General features: G+C 38.1%; 1 protein-coding gene across 1 annotated transcript in view; it reads right to left on the bottom strand.

Annotated features, from left to right (window-relative positions):
- GFY (golgi associated olfactory signaling regulator) overlaps nucleotides 1-25,905 on the bottom strand; it is a 77,038-nt gene that overhangs the window by 22,999 nt on the left and 28,134 nt on the right. The window contains exons 2-3 of the mRNA XM_053690764.1: nucleotides 13,460-14,015; nucleotides 1,583-1,753 (exon numbers count right to left, since the gene is read on the bottom strand). Coding sequence (XP_053546739.1) covers nucleotides 1,583-1,753; nucleotides 13,460-14,015 — 727 coding nt within the window. The remainder of the gene's footprint in view (nucleotides 1-1,582; nucleotides 1,754-13,459; nucleotides 14,016-25,905) is intronic.

Raw genomic sequence — 25,905 nt, 5'->3', positions numbered from 1 at the left:
GCTTGCTGTAGGAACCCCAGACAGAAGGCAATAGGTGTCTTTGTCACTGAGCTGATTCAGGATTTCGGCTTTGTAATTGGAATAATCCATTACTACAAGGGCACCAACCTTATCTGCCTCCTTGAAAACCAACTTAGCATTTTTCTTGAGATTGTCCAGTGCTCTCAATTCATCACCTGACAAGTTCTTGCGTACTACTCCCTGATTTTCCAAAACTAAGGCCTTTGCTTGTTGCTTAATCAGGTGAGTGTATGTGCTAATACTTGCATTCAGACTTTTAGGTGTAAAGGAACTTGGTCTCTTAAAAGATTCTGTAGTACCTTGTTGTCCCTGGAAATGTTCTTTCAATTTCAATGATCTCTGAAACTTAAAAATGTCCAATTCAAGATCAAAATATTCAGTGGTAGTGGTTGGCACAAATGGAAAGCCTTTCTGTAACACTGATATTTCAGCAGAGGTTAATACATGTTTGCTTAGATTGATATTAATGTCCCTATTAGTTTCTACCTTCTTAAGGTCATGATGGTCTGCCCCTTCTGTTGCGTGCACCCGTGTCGTCCACGGCGGATCCGTTGCCCCCATAATTTTTTGAACTGGTCATCATTCCTTCATTGGTCACTCCCACAATTTCGCTGGGTTAAAGTATAGGTATCCCTGCAGGTATAATCTGTTGCATTTTCGTATCCTCTTGAGGCTTAATAGCATGGACATTATCCTATATCTTTTGTACTGTTAATAGGGGTACATAAGCTCAGTAGATGTAAGGCCATTGCTTTGCTTTTTCTTTATGAGAAAAAAAAGCCAAATCTGACACATTCAACACAAAACTACAAAAATGGACTGGACAAAATTATTGGCACCTTCTCAAAATTGTAAGAAATAATTGCATTCCAAGTTTGTGATGCTCCTATAATTTGTAATTAAACTCACCCGTATCAATTAACAGGTGCTGATAATATAGAAATCACACCAGCAACCAATTAAAATATGTATGCATGTGTGTACTGTTTCAATAGAAAATCATAGTTTAAAAGTTAGTTAAGAACTCCCCTCTTTAAAAGGGACAATCTACTTGAAAATGTTTATTATTTAAAATGATAGATAATCCCTTTAGTACCCATTCCCCAGTTTTGCATAACAAACGCTGTTATATTGATAAACGTTTTACCTATGTGATTACCTTGCATCTATCTGTTTAAAATTGCATGCCCTATCTGAATCATAAAAGTTTAATTTTGACTTGACTGTCCCTTTAACCTTTGGCACAGCCTAATTAGTTTTTCAGCATGCTCCCCCTGATTTAGCATACCCATGCTATCCAGCATTCAGATGTAAGTTCCCCCTAGACTTTTGCTCAAGCGCTAATATGACTTTCAACTTGTAGTATGAGCAAAACAATAAAAGCGCTATTAAAACTTGAGCTATATTAGTGCACAATGGCACAAATATTTTTGCAGCCCACTTGTAATCTAGCTCATAATGTTTTGTGTGGCAATTAGAAAACTTTATGGTTTTCATTGTAACATTTAACATGTTAGCAAAAAATATTCTCAAACAACACAACATTAAGTTTGTACAATACCTGGGTCTTCAAATCCCTCTCCATGAAGCCTTTGGTGAGAAAACATTTCCTCCTTGTGCTGCCGACTATAAATACAGTAGACTAGAATGAGCAGAGAGATCAGCACCCCAGCCATTCCAAGAAACAAAGCAAGCAGCTTGTTTGCACCAGATGTCTTTTTGTTTTCAGAATCTAATGAATTAAATAAATTGTTTAGTCAAACTGAATACAAAACAAATATAACTTTTCATTCAACAGCTTACAAAGAGAATATAGGCTTTATGTGATATAGTTTATTGCAGCTGAAATGTTTATCCACAATTTTCTACAATATTCTCCATTACTTCAAAGGGGCTAAATATTGCAGTAATGTTGTATAGAATCTATCTTTAGAAGTAGGAATCTACCTCAGAGAATTTAATTTGCATATAAAGATGAAGTTGCAGTATAATTGTTTTAAAATTAGCTTTGATTGAAGAAGACTATTTATTCTAACCCAATAAGCTGATGTTCAGTTTGTTCTGTTTAACCAATCAAAATTTGTGAGGGCTGAATTCTGAAATGAGATCCCCTCTTACCCCCTTACTTAAAGAACTATCAAATATTTCCCCACATTGTAAGATGTTGCCAAAAATATAATAGCTTTTGTTTGGAGTGAAGATCAAGAATTAGTGTAGGTAAATGATTATACACAGGGGTTGAATTGGTGAGGGTCTCTTGAGGAATGTTTATATGCGTGGGTGGTTATTGTTAGTGGGTTTCCTTAAAATGGTTCCTTGGGTTAAGGTGTATGTTCAGGGTGAGGATTACAGTACCTAATAGTTGATGGGTCTATAAGGTTTGGGTGGGAGTTCTTATGGCATAGTAAATATATTAAGAAGCAAATTACTGTGAATGATATGAAATAATTATGCACATGTTTCAAATGGATATTATTTAAATAAAATAAAACTTACATTCAAGCATTTTAAGCAGTCATTATTAATATTTAGTTAATTAGCTGTTAAATTGTTTCAGTAAGGGTCTGTGAAATTCCATAAAAATCTAATTGAAAACACTGATACCTCTATTTTATGTGTGTGTTTAACTTGATATTGAAATTATATCATTTCTTTCATATAGGTGGTGAGAGTCCACAATCGATTACTTCTGGAAATTACTCTTTCCTGCCACAAGGAAGAGGAAAGATACAGTGATTGTTGGAGGGATGTATTTGGATTATAGGTAGTGACATATATTTTATCCACAGATGTCACAGGGACTTGTCCTTTGACTCCTCCTCTTGGTTAATCAATATACGGCTATTCAAGATCCTCTGCTGTTATGTTTCAGCCTGGTTTTTGCTTCCTACTGGTTTCCTCCAGTAGTAGGGTGCCTATTGGTAAATACTTTATTTTTATTTTTATATTTGGCACTCTATAAGTCTGTTAAGTTGTTGTTTATTATATATGTAAATTAGATTTGGACAGTTAAATATCTTTTAGGTAATTGCCCTTTATGTTTTTATTATTAAAGGGACAGTCTACTACATAATTTGTATTGTTTAAAAAGATAGATAATCCCTTTATTACCCATTCCCCAGTTTTGCAAAACCAACACTGTTATATTAATACACTTTTTACCTCTGTGATTACCTTGTATTTAAGCCTCTGCAGACTGCCCCCTTATCTCAGTTCTTTTGACAGACTTGCATTTTAGCCAGTTAGTGCCCTCTTATAAGTGACGCCACGTACGTGAGCACAATTTTATCTAAATGGCACACATGAACGAACACCCTCTAGCTGTGGAAAACTGTCAAATGCATTCAGATAAGAGGCAGCCTACAAGGGCTTAGAAATTAGCATATGAGCCTACCTAGATTTAGGTTTCAACTAAGAATACCAATAGAACAAAGCAAATTTGATGATAAAAGTAAATTGGAAAGTTGTTTAAAATTACATGCCCTATCTGAATGATGAAAGTTTAATTTTAACTAGATTGTACCTTTAAGCAAGCTGCTTCCTTGGGAATATAATTGCATGTTTTGTAAACATAATGGTATAATTTGCAGAGGTTTCCTTGCAGAGTCATGTTCTAAATTGGTAACCTACTGGTAACATTGTGTTAAGCTAAATGTTAAAACGTAAATCATAGTTATTATTATTATTATTAATAAGGGAGTATTATAATGGTATAACAAGCATAATAGTCTCAGAGATCAATTTTTATATCAGCATTGTTAACCATAGAATGTTATATTCCTAACCACACCATATTTTTACATTAGGCTAAAATGTTTAATAAGGTACGTTATGAATAATAAATTAGATGTATTCTGAAGAAATTTAAAGTGGAGCCCACAAAATACAATCGCCTAGATTACAAGTCTTGCGTTAGGGTTAAAAAGCAGCGTTAAGGGGCCCTAACGCTGCTTTTTAACGCCCACTGGTATTACGAGTCTGGCAGGTACAGGTGTACCGCTCACTTTTTTTCTGCGATTTTAGCATACCGCAAATCCCCTTACGTTAATTGCGTATCCTATCTTTTTAATGGGATTTGCCTAATGCCGGTATTACGATCGCTGGAAAAAGTGAGTGGTACACCCTCTACCTCCAAGACTCTTACCGCATTTAAAAGTCAGTAGTTAAGAGGGTTTTTTTGTGGGGTTTTTTTAAACATTTTATTGAGGAATTATACGATACAGTTGACATGCTTTTATAGGAATGCTCAATACATTGTTAAGTTGATATTTTTTTAAAAAAAAAAACATGCTTGTAGATCCTTAATAGCAGTCCTCGTTTTTTTTATCCCTTTGACTAACAATGCAGACCGCTCATGGGTCTTCCATATTGTAATGTAAACATAAAGGTAGGGATTGTATAGAGATAATACAAGAAAAAAGGGGGGAAAACTTATGAGAATCAAATATAAGTTAGTTATACACATCATGCAGTAGATGTATCCGGTATACATCATGATTGTCTCAGTATATGATAACAGCATATGTATCCATAAATGATATAAGTATTATAAACAAAATGAACATAACAATAAGAAAGAAAAGACAAACAAAAACAAACCGTAGGTTGTCAATAAAGGGTATCAGTAGTTAAGAGTTTTATGGGCTTACGCCGGAACATAAAGCTCTTAACTAAAGTGCTAAAAAGTACACTAACACCCATAAACTACCTTTAACCCCTAAACCGAGCCCCCCCCCCCCACATTGCAAACACTATAATAAAATTATTTAACCCCTAATCTGCCGACCGGACATCGCCGCCACTTTAATAAATGTATTAACCCCTAAACCGCCGCACTCCCGCCTCGCAAACCCTAGTTAAATTTTATTAACCCCTAATATGCCGCCCCTAACATCGCCGCCACCTACCTACATTTATTAACCCCTAATCTGCCACCCCCAACGTCGCCGCCACTATACTAAATTTATTAACCCCTAAACCTAAATCTAACCCTAACACCCCCTAAGTTAAATATAATTGAAATAAAACAAAATAAACTAACTACAATTAAATAAATCAATCCTATTTAAAACTAAATACTTACCTATAAAATAAACCATAAGATAGCTACAATATAACTAATAATTACATTGTAGCCATCTTAGTGTTTATTTTTATTTTACAGGCAACTTTGTATTTAATTTAACTAGGTACAATAGTTATTAAATAGTTATTAACTATTTAATAACTACCTAGTTAAAATAAAGACACATTTACCTGTAAAATAAATCCTAACCTAAGTTACAATTACACCTATCATTACACTATAATTAAATTAATTCCCTAAACTACCTATAATTAAATACAATTAAATTAAATAAACTAAATTACGAAAAACAACAAACACTAAATTACAGAAAATAAAAAAATAATTACAAGAATTTTAAACTAAGTACAACTAATCTAATCCCCCTAATAAAATAAAAAAGCCCCCCAAAATAATAAAATTCCTTACCCTATACTAAATTGCAAATAGCCCTTAATAGGTGAAAGAGCTGATTACTTTGGGGCAATGCCCCGCAAAAGGCCCTTTTAAGGGCTATTTGTAATTTAGTATAGGGTAGGGAATTTTATTATTTTGGGGGGCTTTTTTATTTTATTAGGGGGATTAGATTAGGTGTAATTAGTTTAAAATTCTTGTAATTCTTTTTTATTTTCTGTAATTTAGTGTTTGTTGTTTTTCGTAATTTAGTTTATTTAATTTAATTGTATTTAATTGTAGGTAGTTTAGGGAATTAATTTAATTATAGTGTAGTGTTAGGTGTAATTGTAACTAGGTAGTTATTAAATAGTTAATATCTATTTAATAACGACATTATACACTCATTTTTTCTTTGCATAAATGTTTTGTAGATAATCTATTTATATAGCCCATAAAGTTTTTTTTTTTAAATTAATGTATAGTTTTGCTTATTTTTAAATAACATTGCTCTGATTTTCAGACTCCTAACCAAGCCCCAAAGTTTTATGTGAATACGCTCGACTACCTACTCCAGCTTGCTCCTGTTTGTGTAAAGGGTCTTTTCATATGCAAAAGAAGGGGGAGGGGGGAGTGTCTTATTTGCCACTTGCAGTTGGCTTTCCAGCTACCTTTTCAACAGAGCCAAAGTGACGGCTTCTAAGTAAGTTTTTAAACAGTTTTATACTGGATTTTTATTTCAGTATCTGTGCATATTATTCTTTATAGTAGTGTCTATTACATGCAGTTATATGAAAATGAGTGTATACTGTCCCTTTAAATTAAATACAAAGTTGCCTGTAAAATAAGAATAAACCCTAAGATGGCTACAATGTAACTATTAGTTATATTGTAGCTAGCTTAGGGTTTATTTTACAGGTAAGTATTTAGTTTTAAATAGGAATAATTTATTTAATACTAATACATTTATTTAGATGTATTTAAATTATATTTAAGTTAGGGGGGGGGTTAGGGTTTGGATTAGACTTAGGTTTAGGGGTTAATATGTTTATTATAGTGGTGGCGACAGATTAGGGGTTAATAAATGTAATATAGTTGCGGCGACATTGGGGGGGCAGATTAGGGGTTAATAAAATAATGTAGGTGTCGGCGATGTTGGGGGCAGCAGATTAGGGGTTCATAAGTGTAATGTAGGTGGCGGCGGTGTCCGGAGCGGCAGATTAGGGGTTAATAAGATAATGTAGGTGTCGGCGATGTCGGGGGCGGCAGATTAGGGCTTAATAAGTGTAAGATTATGGGTGTTTAGACTCGGGGTTCATGTTAGGGTGTTAGGTGTAAATATAACTTTTATTTCCCCATAGGAAACAATGGGGCTGCGTTAGGAGCTGAATGCTGCTTTTTTGCAGGTGTTTTTTTTTTTCAGCCAGCTCAGCCCCATTGTTTCCTATGGGGAAATCGTGTACGAGCACGTTCAGCCAGTTTACCGCTGAATTAAGCAACGCTGGTATTGAGGTGAGATGTGGAGCTAAATTTTGCTCAACGCTCACTTTTCTGAGGCTAACGCCGGCTTGCAGAAAACTCATAATACCAGTGTTGTCTTAAGTGAGCGGTGAGAAAAAAAGGCTCGTTAGCACCACACACCATTACCGACAAAAACTTGTAATCTAGCTGAATGTATGTATTTCAATTAAAAAGGTTTGGAGCCGGTTTAATAAATAGCTTAAAAATGATATATATTAAAATTTGTTATTTTAAAATTTTATTTTGAATAACCTGGTCCTGTTTTTATGCTCTCATTTAGCCAAATCAAGCAGGCATACGTCTTTAGGTATCTTCAAATTTACTTTGTTCTCTTGGTATCTTTGTTGAAAAATATGTACAGTACATATTGTAAACTACTGGAAGCTAGCTGGTGAATGGTAGCTACACACCTTTGTTTCTTGTCATTGGCTAACCAGACATTTTCAGCTAGCCCACAGTAGTGCATTGCTGCAGAGAAGCTTAGTTTACTTATGTTTAATCCTACTGTAGGGGTTAAGCACATAGTTAAATACAAGCAAAAGTACAATAATAAAATGCTTGGACATTTTAGAGCATTTTCTATTTGCACTTTTGTAACCCTTTCATGTAACAACTCTTTAAACAACCCTTAGCAAAAGGAATTTTGACGGACTTGAACAATGAAGAATTAGAGCAGGAAATTCTGCTTTAATTTATCTGTGTTTGTAGCTCAAATATGAGTTAGCAGAAAACGTATACAAGGGAAAAACCCAAATCATCTCCAACTACAGTATGAGGAAATTCGTTTTTAGGGAACAGATTTTTCTGTGGCTGCCGAGTTACTTGTGGTCTTCTACATCATGGGCCAGATTAAAACATACAAGCGATATTAGCACTATACTTTGTAATACCAGCACACGATGATGTGCACTGGTATTACAAGTTAAGCGCAATGCGAACGCAAGCTCGCGTTTGCATTGCTAGGAAGCATTGCCCTCACAAGAGCGTGCTTCCATAGGCTCCTATGGGAGCCTCGTTCTTATGCCATCACAGACGGCATCAGAACCTTGTGCAGCGAAGGAGGTATGTAGGGCAGCAATAGGCAGCATTTTATAATATACATTAGCATATACATATATATTTATGTGTTAATATGTGTATATATACATTTTAACACATATATACATAGGTATATAAGCATATACATATAGCTTTACATTGCAGTCTCGGGGACACACAGTTCCCATAGACTGCAATTTAAAGGCACTTTTCAGTGCCAGTTTTTTTCTAACACCCTACTCCCACCAACTTTAAAGCCCTAAAACTGCCTAGTGCAGTTATTTTATTAAAACAAAAAGATAGATATTTTTAAAATAAAAAAACTAGAATGCCCTCTATTTTGAGGGCATTTTGGGCACTTTTAGAAAATTAACCAGAGGTTGCGGTAGCAATAACCAGCTACTTATAATGGCTGGTTAATTACTGCACTCCCGCAAACTAGCAAATTTGCCATTTTGTGGGAGCGCAATCATTTAGTGCTCCACTTGTAATCTAGCTCCATTTTGTTGTGGTTTGTTTAGATTTCTTTCTTTTTTGGCTGATTTGAACAGACACTAGGATTTCAGTAGCTCTCATCCTATTGGCTGATTTGAATTTGAAGATTCAAATCATCCAGTAGGAATGCAAGTGACGCCATATTTAAACGCGTAACTTGCATTCGTTAGTGTATATCAGTAATCGTACAAAGAGGATCCTACACGCTCCATGGTCACCGGTCTTCAGTTTCTGCGGTCATCGCCGGATGATCTTCAGCTCCGCGGTCATCGGTCTTCAACTCCTCCGCTCCGCGCCGGCTGGTTCCTGGAAGAAGAAGAGGTCGCCGCCTGGAAGAAGACTTCACCGTATGGAACAATACCTTCTCCGCCAGTCTTCAGGACAGGTAAGGAGCACTTGGGTGTTAGACTTAGGTTTTTTTAAGGGGGGATTGGGTGGGTTTTAGAGTAGGGGTGTGTGGGTGGTGTGTTGTAATGGGGGGGTGTTCTTTTTTTTACAGGTAAAAGAGCTGATTACTTTGGGGCATTGCCCACAAAAGGCCCTTTTAAGGGCTGATAATAGAGCTGATTACTTTTGTAATTTAGTTTAGGGTAGGGACATTTTATTATTTTGGGGGGCTTTTATATTTTAATAGGGGGCTTAGATTAGGTGTACTTAGCTTAAAATTCTTGTAATCTTTTTTTATTTTTGTAATTTAGTGTTTGTTTGTTTTTGTAATATAGTTTAGTGTATTTAATTATATTTTAGTTTAGATAATTGTAGTTTATTTAATTAATTTATTGATAGTGTAGGTGTATTTGTAACTTAGGTTAGGATTTATTTTACAAGTAATTTTGTAATTATTTTAACTAGGTAGCTATTAAATAGATATTAACTATGTAATAGCTATTGTACCTAGTTACAATAAATACAAAGTTACCTGTAAAATAAATATAAACCCTAAAATAGCTACAATGTAATTATTAATTATATTGTAGCTATCTTAGGGTTTATTTTACAGGTAAGTATTTAGTTTTAAATAGGAATAATTTAGTTAATAATATTAATATTATTTAGATTTATTTAAATAATAATTAAGTTAGGGGGTGTTAGGGTTAGACTTAGGTTTAGGGGGTAATATAGTTAATATAGGTGGTGGCGGTATAGGGGGCTCAGATTAGGGGTTAATATATATATAATATAGGTGGCTTCGGTGTAGGGGGCTCAGATTAGGGGTTAATATACATAATATAGGTGGCGGTGGTGTAGGGGGCTCAGATTAGGGGTAATACAGTTAATATTGGTGGCGGCGGTGTAGGGGGATCAGATTAGGGGTAAATACATATAACATAGGTGGCGGCGGGGTAGGGGGCTCAGATTAGGAGTTAATACATATAATATAGGTGACGGCAGTGTAGGGGGCTCAGATTAGGGAGTAATACAGTTAATATAGGTGGCTGTGAGGTCCGGGAGCGGCGGTTTAGGGGTTAATACATTTATTGTTAGGAGTGAGAGGGGGGATTGCGGATAGAGGGGTATACGTGTCGGGCTATGTTTGGGAGGCGTGTTAAACAGTAACGGGAGATTTAACATTTTAGTCAGTTTTTTTAGGCGGCGGCAGTTTCTAAAGTGCTGTAAGTCACTGGCGACTCCAGAAATTTGTACTTACACTTATTTCTGGACATCGCTAGTTTGTCCGACTTACAGCACTTTAGGAACTGCCGGCGCCGTATATGTGATAGCTCGCTGTGCGAGGTGAAATTACGGGCGGTGCAGGTTTCCACGCTTGCGCCGAAACTTGCACCGTATATCGGATCGCGCCCCGGGAATGGTGAGTACCTATTTGGGGCTTAGAGTTAGGATTTGTTTTATTTTTTGGTGGGGTTATTTTTTAGATTACAAATTTAATGGGCACTTGTAAAAGAGCTGAATGCCCTTAATTAAGGGCAATGCCCATACAAATGCCCCTTTAGGGGCAATGGGTATTTAAGGATTTTTTTATTTTGGGGGTTTGGTGGGTGGGGGTTTTACTGTTAGAGTAGGGGAATTAGTATTTTTTTAATGCAAAAGAGCTGTTTAACTTAGGGCAATGTCCTACAAAAGGCCCTTTTAAGGGCTATTGGTAGTTTAGATTAGGGTTATTTTTGGTTTGGGAGATCTTTTTATTTTCATAGGGATTAGGTTTTTTTTTTTTTTTTCCGATAATTTGTTTTATTATTTTGTCTAATGTTAGATTTTTTTATTTTTTGTAATTTTAGATTAATTTAAACTTAGTTTTTTATTTTTAAAGTAGGTTTTTTATCTTAATTGTAATTTAGTATTTTTTAATTTAGGTAATCGTGGTTAATTTAGGGGGTGTTATGTTAGGGGGTTTATTAATTTAAATAGGTGAAATGCGTTGGGGGGTTTGGCGGTTTAGGGGTTAATAGATTTATTAGGTTAATTGCGATGTGGGTTAATGGCGGGTTAGGGGTTTATACATTTATTAGGTAGTTTGCGATGTGGGTGAATGGCTGATTAGGGGTTAATAGTTTAATTAAACATATTGCGTTGTGGGGGGTTGTCAGTTTAGGGGTTAATACTTTTATTATTAGCTGCGATATGGGGGGAATGCGGATATAGGTTTTTTTTATTTTCTTAGGCACTGGCAGTTTCTAATGTGCCATAAGTCACTGGCGACTCCAGAAATTTGTATTTACGCACATTTCTGGAAATCTCTAGTTTATCCTACTTACGGCACTTTATGAACTGCCAGCAGGGTTTATGTAATTCCCCGATCTGCGAGGGGAAATAACGGGCAACGCGGGTTTCAGAAGTTACACTGAAGCCTGCGCTGCATAATCTCGCCCACTATGCCTAATAGTTCTGTTTTCCTTAAACAAATTTATATTTGTTTAGGTAAATTTCTCCCCAAGCAACCATGCTAAATGTCTCAAGTAAGAAATTAGTATTCCTCTAAAAAGTATCATGTTTATATGTTATGCAATATTATGTGTTACCTCACTGGAATTGAAATGAATTTAGTGAGAGCTGTTTAAACCTAGAATTAACAAGTGACTTGTGAGTGCATTTTCATGTCTAAAACCACTAAGAAAATGTGCTTGGCATATAGGAAGTTTCGGCACTTATACTGCGCTCTCACCTCACTACCTGTCCCTTAGACCCTATTAAGAAGCTACTCCCCTCCCTCTCTGCTACCATTACCCCTATACTCACACACAGTTTCAACCTCTCCCTCAGCACGGGTATATTTCCCTCATCTCTGAAACATGCAGTAGTCACACCTATGCTCAAAAAACATTCCCTTGATCCTACCTCCCCATCCAACTACCGCCCTATTTCCCTCCTCCCTCTTGCCTCAAAGCTTCTTGAAAAACTAGTATATGCACGCCTATCCCATTTCTTTACATCAATCTCCCTCCTTGACCCACTGCAATCTGGATTTCATCCCCATCACTCCACAGAGACAGCAATTGTTAAGGTTACCAACGACCTACTACAGCAAAAGGCCACTTTTCTCTGCTTATCCTCCTTGATCTGTCCGCAACCTTTGACACTATTGACCACCCTCTTTTGCTTCAAACCCTCCAATCCTTCAGCATCTGTGACACAGCCCTCTTGTGGCTCTCTTCCTACCTGTCAAACCGTACCTTTAGTGTAGCCTTCTCTGGGACCTCCTCTGCCCCGTCACCACTTTCTGTCGGAGTACTGCAAGGCTCTGTCCTCTGTCCCCTTCTCTTCTCAATCTACACGTCATCACTAGGTTCCCTAATAAAGTCCCACGGTTTCCAATATCATTTGTATGCCGACGACACCCAAATCTATTTCTCTGCACCAGACCTATCTCCTTCCTTGCTAACCCATGTCACTAACTGTCTTTCTCACATCTCTTCCTGGTTGTCCTCTCACTACCTCAAGCTAAATCACTCCAAAACTGAGCTCCTTATTTTCCCCCCTTCTTCCAAAATCTCCACCCCCAATCTCTCTATAACTGTTGACAAGTCCATCATTACCCCTACCCCGCATGCCCGATGTCTTGGGGTCACATTTGACTCAGATCTTTCTTTCACTCCTCAAATTCAGTCCTTGGCTAAAGCCTGTCGCTTCCACCTTAAAAACATCTCTAAAATTAGACACTTCCTTACACAAGACACAACTAAGATTTTAATCCACTCTCTCATCCTTTCCCACCTCGATTACTGCAACTCTGTCCTTTCTGGTCTCCCTAGCTGCCGCCTAGCTCCTTTACAATCCATAATGAATGCCTCTGCCAAGCTCATCTTCCTTACACGTGGCTTCCTCTTGCCTCTAGGAGCAAACACAAAATTCCCACTCTGACATACAAAGGCCTCAATTGCACTGCTCCCCCCTATATCTCAGACCTTGTCTCCAGATACTCTCCCTCCCATCCCCTTCGCTCTACTCATGACCTCCTACTCTCCACCTCTCCACCTCTCATTACCTCATCACATTCCCGTTTACAGGACTTCTCCAGACTGGCTCCCATCTTGTGGAACTCTCTGCCTCGCTCCACAAGACTCTCCCCTAGTTTTGAAAGCTTCAAGCGCTCCCTAAAGACTGTTCAGGGATGCATACAACCTACGCTAACCTTTCTTTATACCAGTTCCTCTCCTCCTTCGCTATCCCCTGAACCCCCTTAGCATGTAAGCCGAAGAGCCCAGCTGTTTGTAGATCACCTTCTTAAGAGCTGACTACAACCGTGCAACTCTTGGCAGGGCCCTCTACCCATTTGATCCATATAATTGTTTTGTTGTACTCCGCATTTGTTTATAGCGCTGCAGAATCTGTTGGCGCTCTACAAACAACTGATAATAATAGGAATCCCAATATTGTTTGTTTTTCTCACATAACTTGAAACAATTGTGCATTTTTAAACCTATGCCAAAACCTGATTGAATACAATAAGTCAAAAATTTACAAACTTACAGTTTTGCACGTTCACTCCCCCAATATAGGTATCATGAACATTTTCATAATCAGAGCGGTTTTCAGTGAGATTACTTTTGTTGCCATTGGTTATGTTTTCATGAGCTGTCCAAAGGTTAAGAGGTGTCAAATGCAAATTTTCAGGATTTTCGGTAGAAAGGTTTAAACCCTTAGTTTGATTTATAAGTAAACCACTGCTGACATTATCTTTATCATTGGTTAAACTGGGCAGTGACAGATTTTCGTTTGGTGTTATAGAACCTAAAATGGCAGACCCTTGAGAGTCCAGTTGGCTTGATAAGTATGTAGAGTTCTTTTTGTCTTGAAAGGTTTCAGGTAAGAAGTCATTACTGTTGGCTGCCAGTCTAGAATCAGAAGTGATGTGACTAATTTCCAGAAGAGAATTATTTTCATCAGCATTACTGTTAACATAATTATTTAATAATCTTGTAGGTTGTATGATGGTGTTACCAAAGGTTACTTCTGCATGAACGGAAAGCAGCCATATAAACAAAAAGTATACAGAATTTTCTCCCATCTTGTTTTTCTTTTTCATCTGTCAAAAACAAAACATTTAAGGATGTATTAATTTATAGTAATTCAAAAATGTTTAATAGAATACAACAACACAGTAAAAATAAATGTTCATTTCCATGGTGGTGAAGAGAATTTCTATTAAAAAAACATAATTTATTGGCATTAATAACCAAAGAGCTTACCTCCATGAGAACTGACATAAACGCCTTAGGGTGCAGAGTAGAGGAAGTAGAAGACATGCAAACTACCATCTCTGAAATGGTAGGGAGCCTAGATACACATGCCAACGTTCAATCCTCACAAATAGAGACAATGCAAGAAAGAATTGAGGATCTCGAAAACCGCAGTCGGCGGTCTAACTTAAGAGTAAGGGGTATACCAGAGTCAATAAAAAGCTCTGAACTCAGAGAATATATGCAGAACCTCTTTCACCATCTGATGGGGGACCCAGATATACCTGATATGGAACTGGAAAGAGTACATCGGGCTCTGCGCCCACCTCCACCAACTGGTGCACCCCCTAGGGATGTTATCCTTAAATTCCTGAGATTCACTGACAGGGAGGAAATCTGGTCCAAATCGAGACAACTGAGGAAAATAATGTATCTGGATCATACCCTACAAATTTACCCAGACCTATGCCCAAGCACTCTACAACGTAGAAGAGATGTCCGATTTATCACCACTGCACTACAAGAGAATGATATCAAGTATCGCTGGGGGTTTCCCTTTAGTTTGATGGTATCTAAGGAAGGCCAGATTCACACCTACAGAGGGCCTCAAGACCTGGAGTCCTTCTCTAAGGGCTTGGGCCTGTCAATCCAGCCGCCTCAACTATCTGAGAAGCCTCCTGACAAAACAGCTTCACCACCACATCTCTTGGCAGGGACACAATGGCACAAAGTTGCTTATAAGAAGAGGAAAGACAGACTGAACTCATGATGTATTATTGAAGGACTTAATTGTCTCCCAAGGTCCATGGTTGGGTGAGATTGGTGTAAAAATTACTTGTCATGCCTTTATTATCTGTTGTTGTTTATTTTAACTATAGGCATTCATTTGCTTGAACCGCCCACAAGGACAATTCTAGTGACTATATGAAGTAGTTACGTTATATATGTATAGTTTTAACCTGCCATAACCAGGCCATTTCCATTGTGCAAAAATATATGAACCATGTTACTATTACCCATTTATATCATCCTTTCAATGGATGTTAAATAATTCCACATCTGCCTGGGCCTAAGTACCCGGCTGACCCCACATCCTATTAGGATAACTGTTTTGCCGGAGGGACTATTCCTCAGTCACTCCGGCGATGTGTTTACATGTTCTAATGTTTACTCGTTAACTTTTGTTTTTGTTGATGTTACCCTTGATGTTTGTTTTTGTTTTACACATTGTGCTTACATAATCACACATACTCCTTCTAATACCTGCATGCTGACTTGTATGGTATTGCTCCTCACTCTGACAACTACTCCCCATTCTCAACAGTTGGACACTAGCCCCACTACCAAGCTACAGATCGTGATCATACTGACATATAATGGCTCCCAATAACGCGCAGTTGCACATCATAACAGTTAATGCTAAGGGCCTTAATTCCCCAAACAAAAGAAGTATAGCTATTAAGGATTTTAAAGATAACAAGGGGGATATCATAATGCTGCAGGAAACCCACTTCCTTCACAAGAAAGAACCCAAAACATTTAGTTACAAGTTTGGAGAGGCATACTTCGCATCAAACCATAGTAAAACTAATGGGGTGGGAATCTTAATTAAACGGGGTATACCCTTTACTCTATTTAGCTTAACACGAGATCGAGAGGGCAGATATTTAATCTTGACTGGCAAACTCTATAACACAATAGTCACAATGGCCTGTGTATATGCCCCTAACACCCAGCAGGACATCTTTTTCAAACGCCTTTCGGATGCCATACTTGAGATTAAAAGGGGTCTACTGATACTAGGAGGGGATCTTAATGTCTCCCTCAACACAGCATTAGACACATCAACTGGGCTCTCCTCAACACCAAACCGGGTTCTTTATAGAATCAAACAACATATTAGAGACCTAGCAGTACACGACACCTGGAGGATACATCACCCGGTAGACCTCCAATATACCTTCTTCTCCTTCCCACGCTCCCGATTTTCCCGCATAGACTACATCCTTTTAGACGTGTCCTGCTTGTCCATGGCAATAAGGTCAGCGATAACCCCCACAGGCTGGACGGATCACTCTATGGTGACCTGTTCTATTGAATGGCCTTCAGCTCCACACTCCACATTTCTTTGGAAATTAGACAATAATTTATTAGACCACCCACTATACCAAGAAAAAATAGAGAATCGTCTGCAGGAATACTTTCAACTAAATGTAGCATCCATAGATGATTTTAGACTTATATGGGAGGCACATAAAAGCACACTTAGAGGGGATCTTATCAGCATACAGTCCCATAACCATAAACAACAGTGCACCGCACTACAGACCGCACTGAATAACATTACTATGACTGAGGAGAAACTTAAAAAAACACCGACAGACACAACATTGAAAAAGGATTTACAGACGCAGAGGGAAATAGTTGGCACCCTTTTAGACAGAGATTGCAAACTACTTGCACTCAAACTACAACAAACTTATTATGACAGTGATAACAGATGTAGTAGATTGTTAGCACGCAAATTGAAACGACGGACTCACCGCTCATATATTATGTCTATCAGTGGACCAGGGAAAGGCATGGTATACTCTACTTCTAGCATATCAGAGACATTTCGCACATACTATGAGTCCCTCTACAACTTACCAACTGTTCCCCCTACTGACGCAACTAATATTAACCTCATAGAATCTTTCCTCAAGGACTTTGACATACCACAGATCACCCAGGAACAAAAAGAATCCCTTAATTCCCCCTTCAATATGAGAGAACTCCTATTGGCCATAAAAGACCTACCGACCGGAAAAGCCCTTGGCCCAGACGGCTTCACTAACTACTACTATAAAAAATACAGTAAGATTCTAGCCCCACACATGCTGACCCTCTTTAACTCCATTTCCGGTAAAGAACCATTCCTTAGCAATTCCCTTGCTGCACACATAACACTAATCCCAAAGGAAGGTAAGGACCACTCGAGAGTCGAGAACTATAGACCGATATCACTATTGAACACTGACGTGAAAATATATGCCAAGCTGCTGGCGACCCGGTTGAACGCCTTACTCCCAAATTTAATCCACGCTGACCAAGTGGGCTTCGTTCCCACAAGGGAAGCCAAAGACAACACTGTACGAGCCCTTAATTTGATAGATTATGTTAATAACCGCAGTGTTCCGACTGTGGTAATATCCACGGATGCTGAAAAGGCGTTCGAACGGGTCAACTGGCAGTTCCTCCGGGTGGTCCTTATGAGAATGGGCCTTGGCGAGACATTTGTAGATAGGGTATTTGCAATGTACCATTGTCCGACAGCTAGAATCCGGGTAAACGGATCTTTATCAGCCCCATTTGTGATATCTAACGGAACCAGGCAGGGATGTCCGCTGTCCCCGCTCCTGTTTGCCTGCGTAATAGAAATGCTTGCACTTAAGGTTAGACACACGGTAGACATTGAGGGAGTTGAGGTTAGGGGACATCAACATAAGATGCTTCTATATGCAGATGACGTGCTCTTTTTCTTGACGAACCCCAGACAATCTATACCAGGATTATTGAAACAGCTAGATGCATTTGGAAAGATTTCAAACTTTCTTATCAACCAGAATAAATCAGAAATCCTAAACATAAACATACCAGAAGGGGATTTAATACCTATCTCACGTATATGTACATTTAAGTGGCAAAAAAGCAAATTGAAATATCTAGGGATATTTTTAACCCCAAAGATTACCCAAATATTCGAGACAAATTTCCTACCACTTCAATCATCAATAGTATCCACCCTGTCTTCCTGGCGTAGAAAACCTCTATCCTGGATAGGCAGGATCAGTGCCATTAAGATGAGTATCCTGCCAAAAATATTATATATCATACAGACACTACCCATAGCCCTTCCACGCACTTTTCTTACGTCCCTGCAAACTAAAATATTTGAATTTATATGGAACAAACGACACGCACGGATCAATAGGAAAGACATGTATCAGACACTAGATAACGGGGGAATGGGGGTACCTGACCTCGTCGCATACTGGAAGGCCACACACTTACAGAGAATAGTGGACTGGTATACTAACTTTAACTTTAAAATCTGGGTTCGCCTCGAACATGACATAGCTGGTACATTGCACTTAGGCACAAGATGCTGGACACCATCAATTAATAGATCACCCCAGATATACGTCGCACACACAGTACAGGAGACCATGCTGATATGGGAAAAGATACTAGTAGAGCACCCCAACATCTCGTCCACTTACTCTCCCCTTACCTCTTTCATCTCTAATAAAGAATTCGCCCCTGGCCTAATAGCAAAGATAAAAAATGACACACAACCGGACAGGGAATTGATGATGTGCCACCTGGGTACTGAAACTCAGTTGTTCCCTAGAACGGCCCTAACCGAACAAGGCTTTAATTGTTTCAGAGATTGGTATTTTTATATGCAGTGTTACAATTACCTGTCAGGACATCCGCATAAAAGGAATATGTTGAGGCCACTAACGACATTCGAGTCCTTATGCCATAAAGAATCTCCTACAAAACACACCTTATCAATGATTTATGCACTACTGAAACAAAATTCACCAGGTCACACCCCTCACTTTATCAATAGATGGGGGGAGGAATTGGGAATTCAGATATCACACATTGACGCCTCTAAGATATTTATAGCCATTAAGAGATCTGCCACATCTAGTAACCTCATTGAGTTAAACCTGAAAATTCTCCATAGATGGTATCTTACTCCATCAAGATGCCAGAAAATATTCAGAGAAGCCTCCAACCTCTGCTGGAGGTGCCATGATCAAATCGGCCATATGGCACATATCTGGTGGCTTTGCCCTAAAATAACCCCAATGTGGGATGAAATCGCAAAGGAAACATCAAAGTTACTAGATAAAGCCTTACCAGTAGACCCACTCTTGTGACTGTTTCACATAGTCCCCAAAAAATTCACCTCAGAACAAACTAAATTATTTAACATAGCAAGTAACAGCATCAAGAAACTAATAGCCAAGAACTGGAAAAGTTCTATAATCCCGACCACTGCGCTATGGGTTCAGGAGTGCAATCGCACTATACAGCTAGAGGAATACCACTACCTTAAACAACGAAGGTTAGACAAGTACATACAGATTAAGATTTTATGGGAAGAATACTTGAGGAATAAGTTTGATACCAATAGGATATAAAACACCAAAACATATGACACTAAATACTGACAGAAGAGGTGGAAACTGACCTTGAGATACTGGAGGGGGAAAACATGAGGGACAACAGGAAGCACAATGTGTTGTTTATGTTGTTTATTCGTTTAATATGTTACTATATGATTTATTGTTTATTACCTTTATCACTACATGCATATTTGTTTACAGCATTGTATGTGTACAACCCACACAGCTGTAAAGCCATATTGAATTGTAACCCTAACAAAAGTGCATTTACGATGTATAACTTTCTTATCTGTAAAATAAAACTATTTTTTAAAAAAAAAAAAACATAATTTATGTAAGAACTTACCTGATAAATTCATTTCTTTCATATTAGCAAGAGTCCATGAGCTAGTGACGTATGGGATATACATTCCTACCAGGAGGGGCAAAGTTTCCCAAACCTTAAAATGCCTATAAATACACCCCTCACCACACCCACAATTCAGTTTAACGAATAGCCAAGAAGTGGGGTGATAAGAAAAAAGTGCGAAAGCATATAAAATAAGGAATTGGAATAATTGTGCTTTATACAAAAAAATCAAAACCACCACAAAAAAGGGCGGGCCTCATGGACTCTTGCTAATATGAAAGAAATGAATTTATCAGGTAAGTTCTTACATAAATTATGTTTTCTTTCATGTAATTAGCAAGAGTCCATGAGCTAGTGACGTATGGGATAATGATTACCCAAGATGTGGATCTTTCCACACAAGACTCACTAGAGAGGGAGGGATAAAATAAAGACAGCCAATTCCTGCTGAAAATAATCCACACCCAGAATAAAATTTTTAATGAAAAAACATAAGCAGAAGATTCAAACTGAAACCACTGCCTGAAGTACGTTTCTACCAAAAACTGCTTCAGAAGAAGAAAACACATCAAAATGGTAGAATTTAGTAAAAGTATGCAAAGAGGACCAAGTTGCTGTTTTGCAAATCTGATCAACCGAAGCTTCATTCTTAAACGCCCAGGAAGTAGAAACTAACCTAGTAGAATGAGCTGTAATCCTTTGAGGCGGAGTGTTACCCGACTCAACATAAGCATGATGAAATAAAGATTTCAACCAAGATGCCAAAGAAATGGCAGAAGCTTTCTGGTCTTTTCTAGAACCGGAAAAGATGACAAATAGACTAGAAGTCTTTCGGAAAGACTTAATAGCTTCAACATAATATTACAAAGCTCTAACAGCATCCAAAGAATGCAATGATTTCTCCTTAGAATTCATAGGATTAGGACATAATGAAGGAACCACAATTTCTCTACTAATGTTGTTAGAATTCACAACCTTAGGTAAAAAATTCAAAAGAAGTTCGCAGCACTGCCTTATCCTGATGCAAAATCAGAAAAGGAGACTCACAAAAAAGAGTAGATAATTCAGAGACTCTTCTGGCAGAAGAGATGGCCAAAAGAAACAAAACTTTCCAAAAAAGTAATATAATGACCAAAGAATGCATGGGTTCAAAAGGAGGAGCTTGAAGAGCCCCCAGAACCAAATTCAAACTCCAAGGAGGAGAAATTGACTTAATGACAGGTTTTATACGAACCAAAGCTTGTACAAAACAATGAATATCAGGAAGATTAGCAATCCTTCTGTGAAAAAGAACAGAAAGAGCAGAGATTTGTCTTTCAAGAAACTTGCGGACAAACCTTTATCTAAACCATCCTGAAGAAATATAAGTCTTCCAGACTCTATAATATATCTCTCTAGATACAGATTTACGAGCCTGTCACATAGTATCAATCACAGAGTCAGAGAAACCTCTTTGACCAAGAATCAAGCGTTCAAACTCCACACCTTAAAATTAAGGTTTTGAGATCCTGATGGAAAAAAGAACCTTGAGACAGAAAGACTGGTCTTAACGGAAGAGTCCACAGCTGGCAAGAGGCCATCCGGACAAGATCCGCATACCAAAACCTGTGAGGCCATGCTGGAGCTACCAGCAGGACAAACGAGCATTCCTTTAGAATATTGGAGAATACCCTTGGAAGAAGAACTAGAGGCGGAAAGATATAGGCAGGATGACACTTGTAAGGAAGAGATAATGCATCCACTGCCTCCGCCCGAGGATCCCTGGATCCGGACAGATACCAGGGAAGTTTCTTGTTTAGATGAGAAGCCATCAGATCTATTTCTGGGAGTTCCCACATTTGAACAATCTGAGGAAATACCTCTGGGTGAAGACCATTCGCCCAGGTGCAACGTTTGGCGACTGAGATAATCCGCTTTCCAATTGTCCATACCTGGGATATGAACCGCAGAGATTAGACAGGAGCTGGATTCCGCCCAAACCAAAATTCGAGATACTTCTTTCATAGCCAGAGGACTGTGAGTCCCTCCTTGATGATTGATGTATGCCACAGTTGTGACATTGTCTATCTGAAAACAAATGAACAACTCTCTCTTCAGAAGAGGCCAAGACTGAAGAGCTCTGAAATTGCACGGAGTTCCAAAATATTGATCGGAAATCTCACCTCCTGAGATTCCCAAACCCCTTGTGCCATCAGATACCCCCACACAGCTCCCCAACCTGTAAGACTTGCATCTGTTGAGATTATAGTCCAGGTCGGAAGAACAAAGAAGCCCCCTGAACTAAACGATGGTGATCTGTCCACCATGTCAGAGAGTGTCGTATAATCGGTTTAAAGATATTAATTGAGATATCTTTGAGTAATCCCTGCACCATTGGTTCAGCATACAGAGCTGAAGAGGTCGCATGTGAAAACGAGCAAAGGAGATCGCATCTGATGCGGCAGTCCTAAGACCTAAAATTTCCATGCATAAGGCTACCAAAGGGAATGATTGTGACTGAAGGTTTTGACAAGCTGAAATCTATGTTAAACTTCTCTTGTCTGACAAGAACAGAGTCATAGACACTGAATCTATTCTAGAAACCTAAAAAGGTTACCCTTGTCTGAGGAATCAATGAACTGATTGGTAAATTGATCCTCCAACCATGAACTTGAAGAAACAACACAAGTCGATTCGTATGAGATTCTTCGAAAATGAGAAGACTGAGCAAGTACCCAGATATCGTCCAATAAGGAAATACCAAAACCCTGTTCTCTGATTACAGAAAGAAGGGCACCGAGAACCTTTGAAAGAAATTCTTGGAACTGAGGCTAGGCCAAACGGTAGAGCCACAAAACTGGTAATACTTGTCTAAAAAGAGAATCTCAGACACTAAAAGTGATCTGGATGAATCGGAATATGCAGATACACATCCTGTAAATCTATTGTAGACATATAATGCCCTTGCTAAACAAAAGGCAGGACAGTCCTACAGAAACTGAATGTTGGTATCCTTACATAACGATTCAATATTGATAGATCCGGAACTGGTCTGAAGGAATTGACCTTCTTTGGTACAATGAAGAGATAAAATAAAACCCCAGCCCCTGTTCCAGAACTGGAACTGGCATAATTACTCCAGCCAACTCTAGATCTGAAACACATTTCAGAAATGCTGAGCCTTTGCTGTGTTAACTGGGACACGGGAAAGAAAAAAATCTCTTAGCAGGAGGCCTTAACTGAAGCCAATTCTGTACCTTTCTGAAACAATGTTCTGAAACCAGAAATTGAGAACGGAATTGATCAAAATTTCTTTGAAGAAAACGTAATCTGCCCCATACCAGCTGAGCTGGAATAAGGTCCGCACCTTCATGGGTACTTAGGAGCTGGCTATAGGTTTTCTATAAGGCTTGGATATATTCCAAACTGGAAATAGTTTCGGAACTGATACCGCTCCTGAGGATGAAGGATCAGGCTTTTGTTCCTTATTGTGAGGAAAGGAACGAAAATGATTATTAGACCTAAATTTACCTTAGATTTTTTATCCTTTGGTAAAAAAGTTCCCTTCCTTCCAGAAACAGTTGAAATAATAATTTATTACCCTGGAAAGAAAAGGAAAGCAAAGTTGACTTAGAAGACATATCAGCATTCCAAGTTTAATCCATAAAGCTTTTCTAGCTAAAATAGCTAGAGACATATACCTGACATCAACTCTAATGATATCAAAAGATGGTATCACCAATAAAATTATTAGCATGTTATAGAATAATAATAATGCTAAAAAAAATAAAATTATGATCTGTTACTTGTTGCGCTAAAGCTTCTAACCAAAAAGTTGAAGCTGCAGCAACATCCGCTAAAAATATAGCAGGTCTAAGAAGATTACCTGAACATAAGTAAGTTTTTCTTAGAAAGGATTCAATTTCCCTATCTAAAGGATCCTTAAATGAATTACTATCTGCCGTAGGAATAGTAGCACATTTAGCAGGAGTAGAGACAGCCCCATAACCTTAGGGATTTTGTCCCAAAAAAACTCTAATCTGTCAGATGGCACAGGATATAATTGCTTAAACGTTTAGAAGGAGTAAAAGAATTACCCAAATTATTCCATTCCCTGAAAATTACTTCAGAAATAGCATCAGGGAGATTAAACACTTCTGGAATAACTACAGGAGATTTAAAAACCTTATTTAAACGTTTAGATTTAGTATCAAGAGGACCAGAATCCTCTATTTCTAATGCAATTAATACTTCTTTAAATAAAGAACGAATAAATTCCATCTTGAACAAATACAAAGATTTATCAGCATCAACCTCTGAGACAGAAACCTCTGAACCAGAAGAACCATTAAACAGTATCAGAATGATGATGTTCATTTAAAAATTCATCTGAAAAAAAGAGAAGTTTTAAAAGACTTTTATGTAAACTAGAAGGAGAAATAACAGACATAGCCTTCCTAATGGATTTAAAAAATAAAATCTCTTATGTTTATCAGGAACACTCTGAAAATTAGATGTTGACGGAACAGCAACAGGTAATGTAACAGTACTAAAGGAAATTTTATCTGCATTAATAAGTTTGTCATGACATGCAATACAAACAACAGCTGGAGAAACAGATACCAAAAATTATAGCAGATACACTTAGCTTGGTAGCTCCAGCACTAGACAGCGATTTTCCTGTAGTATCTTCTGACTCAGATGCAACGTGAGACATCTTGCAATATGTAAGAAAAAAAACAACATATAAAGCAAAATTGATCAAATTCCTTAAATGACAGTTTCAGGAATGGGAAAAAAATGCCAAAGAACAAGCTTCTAGCAACCAGAAGCAATGAAAAAATAAGACTTAAATAATGTGGAGACAAAAGCGACGCCCTTATTTTTTAGCGCCAAATAAGACGCCCACATTATTTGGCGCCTAAATGCTTTTGGCGCCAAAAATGACGCCACATCCGGAACGCCGACATTTTTGGCGCAAAATAACGTCAAAAAATGACGCAACTTCCGGCGACACGTATGACGCCGGAAACGGAAAATAATTTTTGCGCCAAAAAAGTCCGCGCCAAGAATGACGCAATAAAATGAAGCATTTTCAGCCCCCGCGAGCCTAACAGCCCACAGGAAAAAAAGAGTCAAATTTTTGAAGGTAAGAAAAAATGATTAATTCAAATGCATTATCCCAAATATGAAACTGACTGTCTGAAAAATAAGGAAAGTTGAACATTCTGAGTCAAGGCAAATAAATGTTTGAATACATATATTTAGAACTTTATAAACAAAGTGCCCAACCATAGCTTAGAGTGTCACAGAAAATAAGATTTACTTACCCCAGGACACTCATCTACATGTTTGTAGAAAGCCAAACCAGTACTGAAACGAGAATCAGCAGAGGTAATGGTATATATAAGAGTATATCGTCGATCTGAAAAGGGAGGTAAGAGATGAATCTCTACGACCGATAACAGAGAACCTATGAAATAGACCCCGTAGAAGGAGATCACTGCATTCAAATAGGCAATACTCTCCTCACATCCCTCTGACATTCACTGCACGCTGAGAGGAAAACCGGGCTCCAACTTGCTGCGGAGCGCATATCAACGTAGAATCTAGCACAAACTTACTTCACCACCTCCATCGGAGGCAAAGTTTGTAAAACTGAATTGTGGGTGTGGTGAGGGGTGTATTTATAGGCATTTTAAGGTTTGGGAAACTTTGCCCCTCCTGGTAGGAATGTATATCCCATACGTCACTAGCTCATGGACTCTTGCTAATTACATGAAAGAAATAAAACTCACACATTTCAGTCTTCGGTCCTTTCTTTTGTCAATCTATTCATCCTATCTTATAAAACCTATATCTACCTTTGGGTTTCAGTAACATTTCTATGCTTGTGAGACCCAAATTTCTCTCTTATCTCTTTATCTCTATCACTTTACTCAACCATGTCATCAAGAAGCTCTCTTCTATTTCCTTCTGCCTGTCTTCACACTACCACCACCTTCTTATTCCCCCTCTCATTGACATGCCTACACCAGATATCTCTTTGTGGTGGATTTTGCAATCAAAACTTCAACCCAGATCCACAGTCTTGGCATCACAATGGATTCTTAACTCTCCTTTACACCACACATTCAAGCACTTACCAAGTCCTGGCATGCTTAACTATGTGATTACCTTGTATCTAAACCTCTGCAGACTGCCCCCTTATTTCAGTTCTTTTGA

The sequence above is a fragment of the Bombina bombina genome, chromosome 8, assembly GCF_027579735.1.
Source record: "Bombina bombina isolate aBomBom1 chromosome 8, aBomBom1.pri, whole genome shotgun sequence".
NCBI lineage: Eukaryota > Metazoa > Chordata > Amphibia > Anura > Bombinatoridae > Bombina > Bombina bombina.
The sequence above is the reverse complement of the archived record's forward strand: the minus strand, read 5'-3'. Positions and strand labels throughout refer to the sequence as shown.